At 36.2% G+C, this 18,107-nt stretch overlaps 3 protein-coding genes across 8 annotated transcripts in view; 1 reads left to right on the top strand and 2 right to left on the bottom strand.

Annotated features, from left to right (window-relative positions):
* Positions 1–236: 236 nt before the first annotated feature.
* Positions 237–1,728, bottom strand: LOC109859883 (iron-sulfur protein NUBPL). 2 transcript variants are annotated; one of them, XM_020438576.1, is made up of 4 exons: positions 1,477–1,728; positions 984–1,303; positions 535–908; positions 237–413 (listed from the first exon to the last, which is right to left on the bottom strand). In XM_020438576.1, exons 1-4 carry the CDS (start codon positions 1,546–1,548, stop codon positions 244–246), a joined length of 936 nt encoding a protein of 311 aa, XP_020294165.1. In that variant the 5' UTR covers positions 1,549–1,728; the 3' UTR covers positions 237–243. The 2 variants fall into 2 exon arrangements, with proteins under 2 accessions (XP_020294165.1, XP_020294166.1); XM_020438577.1 differs by having other exon boundaries at positions 984–1,298; positions 1,477–1,564.
* A 2,951-nt stretch (positions 1,729–4,679) lies between these two features.
* Positions 4,680–11,562, bottom strand: LOC109859887 (roquin-2). 5 transcript variants are annotated; one of them, XM_020438581.1, is made up of 16 exons: positions 11,231–11,562; positions 10,320–10,482; positions 10,018–10,243; positions 9,682–9,915; positions 9,388–9,563; positions 8,921–9,254; positions 8,460–8,751; positions 8,228–8,367; positions 7,835–8,142; positions 7,617–7,739; positions 7,260–7,498; positions 7,032–7,165; positions 6,812–6,950; positions 6,648–6,717; positions 6,260–6,487; positions 4,680–6,126 (listed from the first exon to the last, which is right to left on the bottom strand). In XM_020438581.1, the coding sequence occupies exons 2-16, from the start codon at positions 10,479–10,481 to the stop codon at positions 5,983–5,985; spliced, it is 2,949 nt and encodes a 982-aa protein (XP_020294170.1). In that variant the 5' UTR covers position 10,482; positions 11,231–11,562; the 3' UTR covers positions 4,680–5,982. The 5 variants fall into 5 exon arrangements, with proteins under 5 accessions (XP_020294170.1, XP_020294173.1, XP_020294174.1 ...); XM_020438584.1 differs by having other exon boundaries at positions 7,260–7,483; XM_020438585.1 differs by having other exon boundaries at positions 7,260–7,480.
* A 4,015-nt stretch (positions 11,563–15,577) lies between these two features.
* Positions 15,578–18,107, top strand: part of LOC109859885 (zinc finger SWIM domain-containing protein 8) — a 36,548-nt gene continuing 34,018 nt past the window's right edge. Inside the window, exon 1 of the mRNA XM_020438578.1 lies at positions 15,578–15,807. The gene's annotated coding sequence lies outside the window, so the exon portion shown is untranslated. The remainder of the gene's footprint in view (positions 15,808–18,107) is intronic.

Genomic DNA, 18,107 nt, shown 5'->3' with positions numbered 1-18,107 from the left:
ATTCCACGAGATCTGCCAGTTGCGTTTAATGTGAAACGGCCTTTGAGATCCACTTTTGTGGATATGGCGCCAAAACCAGCGGCTGAAACCGTCGTAAGAAACTAACAACAGGATCAGTGATGGGAATTCGAGTCCGCACACGCTGTCGTTTTTTTTCCCTCTACTTACGTACACATAGACACTTGGTTCATCCGTAACTCGGCAGCGCCGACGGATGGACCGAGTAATATATAGAATATTTTATTAATTTTTATTTATTTCTTGCTTTTTCAGAAATGTAACAACATGCTCCGCCAATTCTCTATACACTTCTGCTTGTCTGCTTTCTGGCGCGGCCAAAACAACTGGTTTGCCATTATCCGAACTTTCAGCAATGCTCTCGTGCATTGGTATTTTTTGTATAATATTTATATCTGAAATAAATGACAAAAAGAGAGATAGTAACATGTTTTTACAAATAATGGTACTGTGATTACAAAATATATTGCAATATATTATTGAGCAAAGTAAAAGATGTTAATATGAATTTATTACCAAGTTCTTTGGTCACTGAAGACATAGCGTTATCAAAAAGGGACACCTCCGACATGCAGTTTGGGCATATAATAGTGCTCATATTTTCCACAATGCCAGCAACAGGTATGTTCAACTTCTTGAACATGTTTGCACCTCTTCTGGCTACTTCTAACGCAACTTTCTGCGGTGTGGTCACTATTAGCACACCAGCGATGAAAAGATTTTGAATCAGAGTAAGATGTGTGTCCCCTGTTCCAGGAGGAGTGTCGATTACAAGATAATCAAGTGATCCCCATGCTACTTGATTTAACAGTTTGTCCAGTGCACTCATTACCATTAATCCTCTCCAAACTACTGGCGATTTCTCATCAATTAAAAATCCCATAGACATACTGCATGTGTAAAACATGAAATTATAACAAACATCTGTTTATCTGATCATTCAATGCATCTGACCAATTAGTCACCATTTCACACCATAATTTACAAGAGGTTCCATGAAATTCTCTGCATTAACTACAGGTGATTCGTGTATGTTCATCATCAAAGGTATAGAAGGCCCAAAAACATCAGCATCTAATAATCCAATAGACTTTTTTGGTTCTATAAGTTTTAGCGCAGTTGTCAAATTTACAGCAGTAGTAGACTTTCCAACGCCACCTTTACCAGAAGCCACCAATAAGATCTGTTTAACGCCCTTAATATTTTTTCGCTTTGGGAGGCCACGTGCCATGACTTCCCTTTGCCTAGCTTCTATGATTTCTTGATTGGTTTTGATAGTGCTATACTAGAATAAACAAATTTAAAATCAATGTTTTTCAACAAAATATCTAAGAGAAATTGTGTTTGATCAAAAGAGCACTTTACAGAAAATTAATTAATTTACATGTTCATTGTATTGTTTTACTTTAAATTTTATATATATTATTTCATTTATAAGTACCAATTGTGTATATTTACCTGTCTGTAGTGCCACAGATACCAAAAGTGTTTGGAATATTCGCTTAAATGTAGTTTTGCAAGGTTTAACATTATACGTTATTATACTTAATTCAATCTCGTGCGTAATATATTTAATTAACGAATTCGACTAAATAATAAATATTAAAACAATATCGACACAGGTAGACTAGAGAGCTCTTAGGAAGAGTTGCATACTCGTGACAGCTTTTTCCTCTCTGTCCAATCAGAAGTGACAGTGACGTCACGAGTTTGCTCTCTCTGAGACTGCCTTTACATGCGGCGCGTAACTTGGATTAGCCAATCATATCGTCTCAGTTATCATACGCAAATACGCTGATTATTCACGCGTAACCGAAAGCGCTCATTTGTTAGTTAAAAGTTGCTCTCATTTAAAAAGTAATGCTCAGACGCAATTTTGTCACAGAGAAAAATTGTTTCTTCTGACACATATAATCACGTTATGCATTCCGTATCCGCGAATTCTGGAACACCCTGTATATATATATATGCATACTTGCTTCTATATATACATATACACACGCAGCATATAAGAGTAAACGTTCTAAAAAAACAAATGATGAAAATTATAAACAGAGAAAACCAGGAAATAGGACAAATAAGGCAAATACATTAAAAGACATATGTACAAATGTCAATATTAAGTAAATAAATATATTTATACACATATATGTATATATATAAAATATATAAATACATTTATATATATATACATATTTTTTGTATGTACACTTTCACACTTACAGTACACAACAGTTATTAAGATAAATGTGTAAAACAGTTTTGTTTTTTTTTTTTCATGTGGCTGAAAGTTTGTAAAACTCAGGACAAAAATTTATGTATTTATAAGATAAATAAAAGAAATCTCGTTTCTATAAATTTTTAAAAGAAAGTTTGCGATTCAAATGTGTGAAAAAATTAAGATGTATTAGAACACTTATAAATTTCTGTCGCATAAGTTTTTTTTCTTTCGTTTCCCTGTTACAATGCTAGAATCGAGTTGTCGAGCGTGTACATCATGTGCATATAAGTGTTACTAAATTGTTATAATTTTGTGATACATTATATACGCTTTTACAAATATATAATTATATCATTATATGTATTATATTACAGAGACAGAGAGTATTAACGAAAAAAGGCCAATCGTATTGTAAAAAATTAAGTGTGTGTTGTACTGATAAGTGGCAAGTGTGTCGACTAACTATATATATATATATATCATCATATACCCCGAGATATGTGATATAACTACATCTTTCATATATTGTGTTATTATAATGTTCAAACAAAGAACAAGTTAATATATCAAGTAGAATCGTACTATCATCGACACGTATGTATCTCAACTGTACATACATACACAGTAGTAGCTGGCGACATGTTTAACATGCAATATTATAGTAAATCTGAAGCACATTTTGCACAAACACAGCATCGCGCGTTGCGCTCGTTACTTCTTGGTGTCTTTTTTTTATTTTATTTTTCTTTATTTTTTTTTATTTTTCTTTTTTTTATCGCGCACAAAGTCAGCAATAAAAAAATATATATACATATAAAATCTATATAATAAAATTTGCAATACATTATATTTCCGCGTAATAATTATTGCATATAATAATTAACAAAAAAAACGAATGAAAATTGCACCAAGGTTTTTTCATCTATGTAACTATTGTTTTGATGTAAATATGCTTAATATTCTTATACTCTACTAATAATTGTAACATATAAAACTCATGTTCCAATGATTACAGTTTTGATAAATATAACGATATAAGTAAGTGAAAGTCAAATAATACAAACGTAAATAACAGAGGCATGTGTTCTCCAATTGCAAAATTAATATAATAGCGTTCTTTTCCTTGTTATTTGGTTTTCTATACGAATTTTGTAATAATTGCCACGAAATCACAACTACATGTAAAATTATACATGTACGGATTGAAATTTAAAAAAAAAAACACATATGTATAGAAACAATTCTATATCGGTTCTTTAAGAGAAAGTGATATAGAAATATGAAAGTAGAAAATATAGATAAATATATATAAAAAATATAAAAAAAACACATATGTATATCGATTTTTTTCGATATCGTTCAGCGCGATAAAATTTTTTTAATCTTTGCAAAACACAAAATTGATATATAAAAAAATTAGTATTTACTGCAGCCAATTCGAAAAAGACAATGCATTAACTCTTTCTCTTTCTATGTCTTATAATTTTTATAAAACTGTATAACGTATGTAATAAATATATGTAAAAACATAAACTTGAAAAGCAAATTAGTGCGCTATGTCTTGCTAAGTTTGCTTGTTTTTAACGTTATATCTTCATGAACATTAAAACATATGTTAAAAATAGGTAAGTATTAATTTGACGCGTTACATATCATTGTTAAACAGCAAAAGACTTTTGTTTGAACATGTCCTCTTGAGGATTATAACGAATGGAGTTGATAAAAAAAAACCCCGCATACATATATATATATATATATATGTAATAAAAAAAAAAAACATTGCTTTTCCATTAAAACTGGAACTGGTTTTATCGCTCTTTACTATTCTGTAAAAATAGAAAAAAAGAGTCGATTTAGATTATTATTGCATCAATTTCCTAAAAAAGAACAACTAAATATTCTTCATTCCTAGAAACGGCTTCTTAAAAACAAATTCAGGTTTTTTGTTACATATTTTTGTTCCAAAATAAATCTTAATTATCAGTCAATAATATTTTCATTGATTTAACTAAATTAAACACATTTTTGCATTAATAAAATCAATTACTACGAATAATAAATGTATGTGCAAATCATATCGCACAAAACTTTGGCTCATATAAATAAATTAATTACTTTAATAATCACTCAAATAATAAAATTATATTAACCTATTGCTACATTTAAAACACTGTTTCTTCACATGTGTTGAAAATGTTCTCATTCTCGCATTGATTTAATAACAAAAATGCTAAAATAAAAAAAAAATAATAATACGAAAGAAGCCGTCATCAGGATTGAGATGATAGTTTCGCGATTCTTTTCCGCCTTTGGAATTGAGTGTAAAAAGGTTCCTTCAAAAGAGAGAGGAACACGATTTCCTTATTTTTTTTTTTTTCACATATGTATGTGTGTGTATGCGTGTGTGTAAATATGCATATCTACAATGTTTTGTATATAAGCATGTAATATAATAACGTGTTATCGTGTTATTATATATTATTATTGTTATCATTATTATTATTCTAAGCAGCAAACTTTATAACGCGTACTGGAAAGCTCGCTCCGAATAAAACATTTATTCGGAAAAATAGCCAGATATACAGAAAAATGAGACCGAAAAAGCGTAATTTCTTTCTTCATCTAAGGCATGTTCCGTTATTACTAGCAGTACTAAATATCTATACGTTCAAAAACGTTACATATCCTATAAATGTTTGCGTACTGCTAGTAATTAAATAACGGAAAGAGAGAGAATAGGACTAAGAAGAAAGATGGGCTTTTAAAAAAGACAAGAAATATAAGAGAAACGAATAAAAGCTTTAGGAAGAGAGATAAAGAATTGGTACATATTGGCAACCTATTCTTTTTCTCAATCGCGGCCGTTCTTTGAACATCGGAATGAGCATTCCAGAAATAGAGTTCACTGATTCTAAGAGACAGTGTAACCTTGTCGATCAGGTTAAAGGCGATCAGCATTCTTTCAGAATGTATTATTTAATTAAATCGTATGAATATATATATTTCTCCCATGGATAGGGAGAATATATGATCCGGATATAATTAAATATATTAATATAGTTTTTCTCTCTCTTTCTCTATACGCGTCTATGTTATATCCCGTCACAAATCATCGTTTAAAAAACACTGACCATGTATTATTGTTAAAATTTTTTAACAAATTCCATACATACTATTCCTTCACGAATCTCTTCCTATTTCTGTCTTCTAGAATATCACGAAGAAAAAATAGGCCAATTAACGGATATAAAGATACTTGTTTTCTTAATGAAAAAATGTGTGACTGAAAATTATAGATTTTTTAAACTATAAGTTGATTATAGTATAGAGATTATTCGTGTATCTGATTTACGTGAACAATACGAAATACAAAGTTTATTTTTTAATATCGCTTAACTTTAATAATCGTTTAAAAAAATTATTAAAAATTGTGTACTTTTCATAGTGTTTACTTTAATATGTGTGTCTCTATTTAATTAATTATTGTTAAAAATAGATTTAGAATGTCCATCTAAATTCGCACGCCTGCGTGTATACTTTTGTTTGTTTGTTTGTTTTTTTTTTTCTAAACTAGTCGTTCAGATCGAAGAGATCCTGCTTACCTTTTTATCGACATTACTTACAGAAATAGACCGAAGATCTTGAATTTTTTGACATGCAAAAATACATGTTTCCGGGATAGAGTGGACGGGATAAAAACGAAGGTTGGTATGAAAAGGAGAAAGAGGGAAAGTAGCGCTGCATTATTTATTCTTGGAAGTGATGGCGGTGATGGTGTTTTCTTCACTCCCACTGGACCAGTGCTTCTCCTGTTCGCGCAATTCGAACTCCCATCGCAGCTCCAGTTCGCGCATATCATTTGCAATGCCCGCTTCGTACGTATCCTCCTATATTTGTTTAATCAACCAATCAATTAATACATTAAACAAGTAATTTTTTTTTGTAATCAATGACAGACACAAATAATGTTTTCGTCAAGATAAAATCTATTTAAGAAATAAAAAAACAAATTTAGCTTACTTCTTCTTCAGTTTTATAATTTTGATTATATTCCTGATTGGATAGCCAATTATTAGAAGACTGAATCCAAGGACAAGTGGTAGTGCCAGTATCGCCAACGTATGAGTTACTCCAATTCTGCACATCTCTTTCCCTCTCCCTAATATCTGCTTCGATCATTCGCAATTCTGCTAATTGCGCCAAACGTTCTCCCGCTGTAAAGAAAGTGGTAGCTCCTTGCGTTGCCAACTAAATTTGTAAAAATTAACTTCATGTTATTTAAAACAAAATCAATTTTATATTTCTTCAAAAGAGAGTGTATAATTTTATAAAAGGACTCAAAAATCTCTCTACTGCGTTAATTTAAAAATAACTCTTCAAACTCTTAACACAAAACGCAATACGTTACCTTTAAATCATTGATCTTCTTCTCAAGATGTCTGAGTTGCTGTTTTACCTTTTGCGATTCGAGAATTAATCTGAAATATATACAAAATAACACATATAACATATATAAATATGCGTGTGAATTTATATAAAGCTACGTTCTTTCTAGATAAATATTCTTCTTACTCCTTCGACATGCACTCCGATCTCGAAAATTGTGACGACTGCGATTCCGGTGAAATAATATTGCGACTCAGATTAACGTAATTATCATCAACGAAACTGCCGTTTAGACCACCAGTAGGACTCGCAGATGTTGTGTATGCTAGAATAAGTATATCGATTTAAAAATAATGAAGTTTAATAAAGCAATAATTTAAAAAAATAATAATAATCTTGCACTTACATTGATTACCGTAATACCAAGGAGTTAGAGAACTTGATGTTCTGAATGCAGGAGACAGTGGGGGAGCAGTAGTTGGTCCAATTCCCTCATTATAAAAGCTCGTAAGATGCTGCAAAGCTCCGTTGCACGGAGACCTGTGTTATATTATTAAGTAAAACATTAGTGACAATATAAGAAACAAATGTAAAAATAAGTTTGGAATAAAACATAGTACATTATTAATATTACCTTATCAGATTTTTAGACAGTCTCGAAATGGGTCCATGATTATTGACCGACGACAGGGAAGATGTGATGGAAGATGCATCTAACGGAGATACGAAAGGTCCGTCATCGTCAACTAGATGCGGAGCTGGTGGTGACGGATCTGTTCCGGAAGGATAGCGGAAGTTATTCGCAGCGGCCCATATCGAATAATTGTTAGATGTACCCAAAGACAAGTCACTTCCCTGCTGAAGATTATAATTCTATAAATATATATTTTTAAATTAATTAACTATGCGCACAATTTTGTTTTGAGATATATATAATAAAATTAATATAAATTTTAAGTTACGTATTAAAAAATATGTATGGAACATCTACCGTTTTTATTTGCGATGACATTGCTTGTTGCTGTTGTTGTTTGCCCACGATCGTTTCCAATTGATTTAGAATCTCCATTCTGCGTTGCAGCAACATCGCTAACATACTCTTCGCCGTTCGTTGCTGAAAAAATTATTTTGTTATTTTTTATTCATAAGTATTGCATTTTATTGACCATACATTTTATGTTATATAAATATTTATTATCTCTCACACACCTTCTTCTCGTTCGTTATATTCGCCGGCGCAACTTGCGAAGTATCCCACACTCCGAGATTTGTTGAAGCTCTCAATGAAGATCCGTAATCAACGGCGGGTCCTGGAGACATTATGAAATGTCCGGAGCAATGAACGGCAGGGGGTCCGCCGTTGTCTATTACGGTTCCTCCTTTTACAGAACACACTCCAAGATGTGACAAATTTGGAGAAGCTGCAGGCAGCATGTAAGTCGATGTCAGTGAGTCGATTAAATTATTTTCTAGATTAGTTGAAATGTTTGTCGAATGTTGCACCGCAACTGGAACAGCTAAACAAAATAACGAATAATTCCAAACAATATTCGATTAAAAGATTATTATAGAATGTACTTATAAATATTTAATGTAACTTACTTTCTCTGTCCTGTATTTTCGTGGAATGATAAGTGATTAAATCGCCGTTCTGCTTGTTAAAAACCTTACTGCTTTTTTCACTCTTCGTGTCTATGTGACTTGAATTTTTGACGCTTAACTTGCGATTTTTTGACCTGTATCTGTGAAAAAGAACACTGTCGATCATATCGAGTGCTTTCTCTTTTAAATATACAAGTAAATAAATATATACAAAATATATAATTGTACGTACTTGTCAAGTTCGGTGTCGCTGTGGGCAAAGGTGCAACTGTTGGATCGCGGACATGTACCACGCAGGGCTAAATCTCTACACATACTGACTTTATATTTTCCGGCTGTCTGACCTGAACTTAGACCACCACCGGGCCCATTACCTCCGTTATCTTGCGTTGCTGATTTTCGATTGCTGCCACTAGGACCGCTGCAACCTCCGTGCTGTCGCACGAAGTCAACCAATGCAGCAACTACTATTTTTACGGCTTCTAAAGCCGCCCGACACTCGGCCAAACTCGGTGGTTCTGTTTCTAAATATCATAAAAAATACAAAATATAAACAATATAAAAGATATAAAATAGAAATATGTGTATTGACAAGATAAACAATTTTAAGAACTTTATAAATCTAAATATCTTTTTCTAATTATGAACGTTTTTATACAAGATTATGCAAATATACAAAAGAATTATATTTACCTGGACTAGGATCAATAGCGGCCAGTAATTCTAACTGTGGCCTAAGACCGCTCAATTGACCAGGATCGGGAGTACGCTGTAGTGCTATCACAAGTTCTTGAACACTCTGCGCAAACGACTGCGGAGTCTGTAATTTGTCGATAATGCTCTGCATGTGAGACTTGTGAGCGGTGTCGCCATAAAGTAACGCCGACCACTGGTCAGGTGCAATACGCAAACCCGCTTCCGTAGCAATCTGTACAATTTGCGCGTCATGTTCTCGTCTCAAAGCCTCGTAAGTGCGAAATTCCTCCTTTAGTTGCATCAGTGATGAATCGCCTTCACGTTTTGATACCTGATGACGTATCAAAAGTAAAATTATAATAGTTAAATATAGTGTTTTAAATATTTTGTTATTGCCATACTTTTTAATATTAGACATTTGATTAAAAAATGATCTAATACTTTAACGATCTGCTGTGTATTACCTTGAAACAGCTCGCCCGATATAGCAGTTGTACCACATGGCCGATACTGGTTTTACTAGCTTGGGGAAAATGTGGCTCTAAGCGTTGCACCACAAACATCACAAGCACTTTGCGCGATAATGCCGAACCGTCTTCTAATGCCAGTAATACGAGTTTAAGAACTTCTTCTTGCATAGCTAAATGCAAACAAAAGGATAATAAGATTTCAACATATGTATGTAAAGAAAATACAATAGGTATTAGAAAATTATAAGCTTTTCTTAGTTAATGTATATATATATAATTGAAACTTACCTGGCCCGAGAAACTGACAGCCTCGCGCACGTACAGCTGCCCAAAGATTGGCACTGAGCTGCTGTGGATTCTGGTGCTGCAATATAAGTTCAGTGACAGTGCGTTCACCAAGGCTGCGAGCAGCACGTAACGCGCGCGCTCTACCTTCGGGTTCCACAAGCTGACAACCTAGCAATGTCACTAATTTGCGCTGCATTGGCCGGGACACCAATCCTGCACCTCCACTCCCAATGTCTACGCATCAAATAACAATTTAATTATATCTTAATATTTTTAATTATCTTTTTTTATCACTATTTATATTCAGTATTTAACATGAAAATATATGATACATACTGATACCAGAAGTTTGACATGGTTTTAGGTAAAGAGCGAGCTCCTCAATGCAACTTTTGGCTCGCAGATAATTAGCATGTTGATCAACTGGTAATAACTGCTGGTAATTTTGCTGCTGATTCGACAAGGATGTCGACAAAGCAGTAACAGCAGAAATAGGATTGCCCAACAATTGCAGCAGTGCCTCATTTAGTGGCAGTCTTTCGACATCAGTGTTAATGACACTCTATATAGACAAAATATTAACATAAGTACAAACAAAATGCGACATAATATATGTATATTAAAAAAAAATATCATACCTGATCAAAAGGGCATTGTTTGCGATGCAGATTGGCAAGACATGCTCGACATATGGTATGGCCACAGCCGAGTGATACAGGACCTCGTACAGTCGCATCAAAATCATGACAACAGATTGGACACGAAAGGAATTCAGTCCACTGTGGTGCCTGAATCGGCATTCTGTATTGCCATGCAAAGGAAAGAAAACAAAACAACATATAATCATACACATATAAAAAAACAAAATCTTTATATTCGACATTTAACTTATAACTCAAGTTTAAAAAAAAAAAAATTTTATTTGTAGTTCGTAATAGCAATAATTTTACATGCACACACGCGCGCGCGCGCGCGCGCGCACACACACACACACACACGCACCACACATTTATAGTTGTATATTCTCTAAAAACTCGATGACTTACATATGACATTAAAACAAACAAAATTCTTATCTTGATTTAGAAATATACACACACACATACACACACATATATTTACACTTAATTCTCTCTTTCTTCTCTCTCCTGTAATATATTCTTAATAATTAGAATGTATTCATCAATAATACATACGAATGTTAAAAATGACAAATTTCGAAACTCAAATGTACAAAAATGAAGATATAAAAAAGACATAAAAACTGAAAGTGTAAGTAAAAAACGATATATTATGATATAAAAATGCACATTGTGTTCGAACGTTAAAACGCGTGAAAAGAAGAAATGCAAATACAATATAAAAGTAATTGCGCGCGGAAGCAAAAATTTCGAGCAGTTTTTATTTCGTAACCAAACTTTTGGATGTCTCTTGATGAAAATTTTATGCGCAATACACACTGTATAAAAAGTCGGAGTTAATCTAAACCGAATAATAATATAATTATCGTTTGTGTGTATATGTATTATAGAGAATATATAATAATAACCATAAGAATTTCTCTGGTAATTCACAGGAAAAGCTCGGCAAAAGAATCGCACTGTCGTCGCAGGTGAAAAACCTGCCTTTGTAGCAAATGTGTCTCCGATATCGTGACAGCGTGATTCCGGGTCCGGGATAGACCCTGCGGAAATTTAATTGCCAATAAAAATCACCACTATCATCACCACCCACCTCGTTATAGCTTTCGCAAAACATCACATTGATTACACTTTTTGCGCAACATTCGTTTCGCGCAGTTTTGCGCGATTAGCAGCATAGATCTCTATCATCATAGGCTTACGCACACACAAGCGCAATAACAACGTCGATGACACGCAGTTCCGTGTAACTGGTGTAACTACATATAGAAATGACCAGATGATCTAGAAGGTCATTTAATAGTTCTGTTTTTCATCGTTCTGCGGCGTCAAAATACATTTTAGGCCCGGTTTCTCCATCTTCCGAATTAAATTTAATCTGGCGATAAATTCTATCGTTAAAATTATTAACCAATCGCAACAAACGTTTAGTCAAACACGACCAATCGCAAATGACGTTTAACTGGCCGTTTAACTAAAGTTGAAGATTGTGAACCGGCTCTTAATCTCGAGCGTGTTTTTGCGGGAAACGCGCGTTAACTTACTGCCGTAAACAGTAAAGTTTAACTATAGGAATTCAATGCTTCCGTTTTATACAAGATCGCCGAATGCGTATTGTCGTTTTGTTAACATTCGGCGTTAATTTATTGGTTTTAAACCAAGATAACTACAGAATGGCGTATTAACGGTCCTTTAGCCGCTACAACACCGAACCGAACATTGGGTGCGTTCAGACAACTCAACGGTTGAGAGATCATCGCTTATGATAGGACTATTCTTCAAAATCTGAAGCGATTCCGAAAGTACGATCCAATCAGAAGTGATTATCTCTCAACCGTTGTGCAACTGTTGAGTTGTCTAAACGCACCCATTAGGCCCGGTTTGACAATTCGCGGTTAACTCGAGTTAACTTCAAAGTTTAACTTGCTGAACTCGGTTTAACGCATTTGTCGCGCTTTTCAACTGCCTGTTCCACAATACAGTCGTAAGCCGTAAATCGTAAGAAATCGACCAATCACAGACTAATCGCAAAAGAATGGGTGCGTTCAGACAACTCAACAGTCGCACAACGGTTGGGAGATAATCACTTCTGATTGGATCATACTTTTGGAACCGCAGCAGATTTTGAAGAATAGTCCTATCATAAGTGATGATCTCTCAACCGTCGAGTTATCTGAACGCACCCAATAACCCGACTGTGATTGATCAATTTCTTACGACTATATTGTAGAACAGGCCTAAAATGAAAGAAGCGTACGATGGCTATTTGTCGTTCAACTCGCAGAACCATTAAGGCCTGTGTACATAAGACGCAGACGCTGGTTGCAGATTTCGCGAAATTGACTAATCACGTTAGTCGATTGGCAGATTTAACCAACGTGATTGGTCAATTCCCTTGAGCCACCCGCGACCCGCATTTGCGTCTATTATAAATAAGTCTTTAGCCGAGTTGCAATGCGTTCAAAAATATTACTCCGAATAGCAAAATTGACTCGACGGAGCTGTTTTATAAACGTGAAAAAAGTTTCCAACTTTGTGAGCAGAGCTTAATCATTTCCGAAACCTTAACTTCTTCTTCTTTGCAGTTGTGGCGCTGTAGAACCTACGTCACGTACGGAAACAGCACTCGCGTACACACGAGCGTCATTCTATCTTTGTTTTATATATAATGAGCAATAAAGATAAAATATACACGAGTGATGTTTCCGAACGCAGCCCTATTCGGTTGGTCCGTACGCCCCGGTGTGAGGTCCAAAACTTTATTGAACTTTTTTCCTCCGAGATAAATTTGTTATAAGAAATAACAAATGTGATTTTTTTTTTATATTGAGATTTTTATTTTTACTCATTATATTATCATTGTACGAATACGAGATAGTATATTTTGGTCTTATGGTTTCAGATAATTTTGTAAATTTACCCATTCGATGTGGTTTTGCGCGAACAAAAGAAATACAAGATGTTATGTTTCCATTAATCTTCACCTCGGGTTTCAAGACACACAATAAACAAACCCTTCTTTTAAAGAGATCCATCTTTTAAGGGTCCTTCGTGTTGATTTGGGTCGTGACCATTTGGCCAGTAGGTGGTCTCTTTTGTGGTGATCTCCGACTTTCATAGTTAATAATGAGCAAAAAACGAAAACAACCGAGACGGACCGAACACAACGATGATCACGTATATAGTGACACAAAGTGACCGCGTGCAGCGCCATCGGTCGGGAGTCGCGGCACCGAGCGAACCCAGAAGGTTGTCCGCTCGCCATATTTGTTGTTGTCGTCCCATGGGGTAGGCTAAGCCTCGAAGTTTTCGGACTGGGCTGACGCTGTCGGGGCAACTGGTGTGCAGTGGTACTAACGTGGCCGCGATCCGGTCGCGACCATACGCGGATTCTTCCGCGAACACGAGTACCATTCACACGCGGCGTCATAAGCGCACAGTGCGCGCCGATGTCTCTGATATAACAAGAGAAAACATCGATGGAGCGTTTGACGGCTCAGCTGTCCTACTCAGTGTCGAGTGCGCCACCGCGTGTGTACGTGTTTGTGTATCACTGTTCCTTCGGTTACGCTGATTACGTACAGTCCGCCCGATGGTGTTTGTAGTTGTTAACGTACCGATTACCCCAAGTGTTGAACGGAAGTGAAGGAAAGAGAGAGGAAAAGAAGATTGATACATTGTGTTAATCCGGACATTTAGCACGGGGGGTGAAGGTAAGCAAAAGAAGGGGTTGGAGCTACGGCTGCACGCGAGCGCACTTGCGTGCGTGTGTGCGTGCGTGCGTGTGTCGCGCGCGCGCGCGCGCGCGCACGCGTGTGTACACACACACACACATGTGTGTGTGAAAACGCGCGCGCGTACAAATGTATTCGTTAGGAAGATGCGAAGCTCGGTTGTAGCGCAAAAAAAAAAAAAAAAAGAGAAAGAGAATAAGCGCGCAAGTTTGTGTTCCTCCGCGCACAGGGTCGTGTCGGGGTCGTTGCACGTTCTTGACGCGAGTCTGTTGACCTGGCCAAGGTCTTTGCGCCTCTGACCGTGTCGTCGCGTCTCTCATCAATGTGTATCGCGATTCCCTCTTGCGTCTCTCTCTCTCTCTCTCTCTCTCTCTCTCTCTCTCTCTCGTTTAAATCGCACGTCAGTATATATATTTGCAGGTAGTATATGTGTATATACAGTACGTATGTATACAGTATACATACTTGTATCTCTCATCTTAACCTCTAGTCCGACGGTTCTTCATTTAATATATCGCGAGCGTGTGTATATCTCTGTTTGACACAAGGCGCGTCGCCGTCTCGTCGTGAGATTCGACGATAAAATGTTTGCACAAAAAACAAGAAGCTCGTGTTATCATAAGCGAAAATCGATATGTATCCGCAAGGGTAACGTGAATCAGCTGTTCTTTTACTTCTGCTTTGGGTCGTGTGACGTGCTTCGCGAAATGCGTGTGCGTTGTATGTGTGTGGGCGTGTGTGGGTGTATGTGTGTGTGTGCGTGCGCGCGCGCGCGCATTTGCAGTGATATAGCGATCGAGGTTGCCCGAAGGTTTCGTGAAAAACTTGTTGATTTCCGTGACCTTATTTTACCGCATTTTATACACGAAGAAAATACAACAACTTATTTTGCAATTTTTTTTAAATACAAATTTTTTAAAATATTTTTTACATTGCTACGCATCACACGATAGATATTCTCTTTTCTTAAGTCTCAATCCTCGTCTCGCAATTTAGCAGAAAACAAAATGTCTTTAATAGAGAAAACGTAAATTTTAGTGGCACATTTTTTTTATACACGCAAATGTTCTGTTGGACACAATATGTGTTGACGTGTTAGATATACATATATATATATATATATATTTTTTTTTTTTTATGCTGCACGCGCGAACGTTTGACATTAGGTAGACGACGATATATCAAGTGAGAACGAATAAAGAGTGATACAGAAACGGACGACAATTTTTTTCGGATCCTTCGTAGAGACGTTGGCGAGGTCTATCCTGGTGTAGTTTCGTGCGAGACTCGAAGTGGCGGAACCGGTAGTAGGTGACCGTCGTGGACACGCTCGTGTTATCGCGTGTGCTGATTCGCACGGCAATTAAAACTGGCGGGCAACCTGGCTCGATCCTCCGGCAGCGGCGGCGGCGGTGGCGGCGGTGGCGGACGAACCGGCGGCAAGACCGGCGGTTGTGGTAGCGGCGGTGGCGGTGGTGGTAGCGATGGCGCGGACTCCAGGAACACGGGAGCGGCCGGAGGACCTGCTGCCGAATCCGGCGGAATCGTCGCGGGTGATGAGGCTGTCGGTGCCGCCGCTGGACATTTAATCGAATGGGAAGAAACCGATCGTTTTTCCTTCGACGATTCCGACCGGTTCGAGGAAGATTCTTTGTGCAGCTTCAGCAGCGAACCCGAATCTCTCTGTAACAATTGGCGAGGATGGAGACGACCGCCGGCTGCCTTCAGTATTTCCAAGAAATCCTTCGAGGGTAAGAGATTTTTCTTGTTTTATATTATATTGCTGTTGATAAAATTAACTTATTGTTCATGTTCAAACGTATGGTCCACAAGATAAAATACATATTATGTAAATAAAAAAAAAAAAAAAAAAAAAAAAAAAAAAAAAAAAAAAAAAAAAAAAAAAAAGAATATAAATGGAGAAAAGATAAAAAAATACAAATTTTGTTTCTGTTTTTTTCTTTGTTACTGCGAGATTAGCTTTTTCCCTCTCCTCGATCTTTATATGCTGACGAATAAGGTCGCGTATGAGACCGACCTGAAATGAAAGAAAGCTACGTTACTCGCTTTTGTTCAAGCGCGTAGATGTGCACCTCGAGATTACGTGCACGTTAAGAAACTGCATTGACGGAGATATATATATATATATATACATACATATAACGAGAATGTCGAGGATAAACTCGAAATCGAATTGAAATACATCTTATCTCAACATCTGACGTATCTAAATAGTTATTAGCCCTGTGTGTGTACGCGAGTATTTTTCAGAAAACCAACTTCTATTAATGTTGTTTTTACTTTTACCGTGTTACGTTTTAAAGATATGACGGTTAAAAAAAAAAAGAAGAAGAAGAGAGAAGTGTCCTCGCAGACGCACAATCATGCAAATTACTCACAAAGTTTGCAAACGGTTTCCACGATTTGTGTACGCGTCAAATGCATTAATGCAATTTTAACTTGCTCACACACAAGCATCTCTCATTCGTTAGTCGTTTCCTTCAGGAATAAATGCAAATTTCAGTTTTTTTTTCTCCGCAGGTTTTACTTCTTTCGAAATCGTCACATCGCGGAAAGCTTGTGAAATTTCAACAAACTGCATTTGTTTGTTTGTTTTTTTTTTTTTCGGTATCAAGCTTCTTTTGCAGAAAGTTGCACAGCTGGGGACGTATTTTATTTTGCAAAAAGTTTTAACGTTGACAATTAAAACTCTTTGTACAACGGCCGTGCTGTTTCTTGAGTCTCTCTGTGCTCGGTGGAAAAAATCATAGTCGCGCGTAACTCTTCGTTAAAAAAAATTAAACAGAATTTCTGTCAAGTGTAATAAAGACGGAGAATGCACGATATTGAGAACTCTCAGAGAGAGAAAAGTTACTCGAAGTGAAGACTCTTTACAAAAGAAGACGTGTTTGCGTCTATATAAATAAGAAACTTTTCATAAAAAAAAAACTTCAAAAACCGTGTAGTCGTATATTTTTACACGTATACGAATGTATTTAGTTTCTCTGTCGGTAATTGATGACGATATTATAACTGATTAATGTGTTTCCTTTTTTCCACTGTCGCTACAAATTTTGCAAAACATGTATTTTACTCCCCGTAAATTTATATTCGCACTTTTATCCGTACATTCTCATTTGTTTTTGTTTTTCATGTCCGCAAAGTGATAACACAATGTGTAAGCGCTCATCGATGTACACATCGATACGTAGATTTTTTTGTACCGTCGTGTCAAGGATGAATATCTTGCTGTGAAGCGAGATGTGTGTTCGCGCTAGTTTTTTCTTCCGCTATAATTCTCACTTTTTCGCGACTCGTGAATTACACAAATGGATAATTGGCTCAGGCTCTCTTTTGGAATTTCGTAGGATATAAACTCTCAAGTTGGAGCGAAATTGAAAGGCGCGTTTCTAGCTGCGAGACGTGTGCACACACATAACTACGTACTGTACGCACGTGTCTCGGATATACATACGCATATATACGTGTGTGTAAGTCGCTGCTACATACATCTAGGACGGTTTGCACATGCGGGCGTTATAATCCATCGTTCATTGTTCCCGCTTCGAGTTCTTCCCTTTTTTTTCATCGGCATATTTCTCGCTTGAATCGACGTACACACACATTTTGACGCTTCTCCGCTAAAATTCACACAACGTAATAAAATTCATGAAAATAATTTTGCACGATTACATTTAACATCGGGATTTATATTTTCTAGCTTCGTGCGATAGTCGGTGTGTTTTTTTAGTTACGCAATTTTGTGCATTCTAATAAATTTATATCGGTCACGGCGAGTGATTCCGACTATAGCGCACTATAGTGGTTTTTTACATTGTGTTTTTTTTCATTCGGACACGGATAGTACAAGTAAAATTCGAGAGTTAGATTGTGATTTCTCGATGCATTTTGTCGGTGGTTGTCGAATGTTTTTAACGCTGATGTATAAAAGTATTCATGACCGCGGCTGTATGCATATAAATTGGTTATAGGTATGTCCTATTTGAAGGAGAGACTCTCTCGTTTGACGGTGATCGATGAGCTTTGCGCG

This window comes from Pseudomyrmex gracilis, unplaced genomic scaffold (assembly GCF_002006095.1).
Source record: "Pseudomyrmex gracilis isolate BER0280 unplaced genomic scaffold, ASM200609v1 scaffold_298, whole genome shotgun sequence".
In the NCBI taxonomy this organism is placed as follows: domain Eukaryota; kingdom Metazoa; phylum Arthropoda; class Insecta; order Hymenoptera; family Formicidae; genus Pseudomyrmex; species Pseudomyrmex gracilis.
This window is presented reverse-complemented; position numbering and strand designations above follow the sequence as displayed.

Coding starts and splice junctions, on each gene's coding strand:
- LOC109859883 (XM_020438576.1), bottom strand. CDS start 1,548: ATGTTAAACCTTGCAAAACTACATTTAAGCGAATATTCCAAACACTTT. Junction 1,304..1,476: donor ATCTGTGGCACTACAGACAG/GTAAATATACAC, acceptor TGTTTATTCTAG/TATAGCACTATCAAAACCAA. Junction 909..983: donor GTAAATTATGGTGTGAAATG/GTGACTAATTGG, acceptor TTACACATGCAG/TATGTCTATGGGATTTTTAA.
- LOC109859887 (XM_020438581.1), bottom strand. CDS start 10,481: ATGCCGATTCAGGCACCACAGTGGACTGAATTCCTTTCGTGTCCAATC. Junction 7,740..7,834: donor ATATAACGAACGAGAAGAAG/GTGTGTGAGAGA, acceptor TAATTTTTTCAG/CAACGAACGGCGAAGAGTAT. Junction 7,166..7,259: donor CTGTCTAAAAATCTGATAAG/GTAATATTAATA, acceptor AATATAACACAG/GTCTCCGTGCAACGGAGCTT.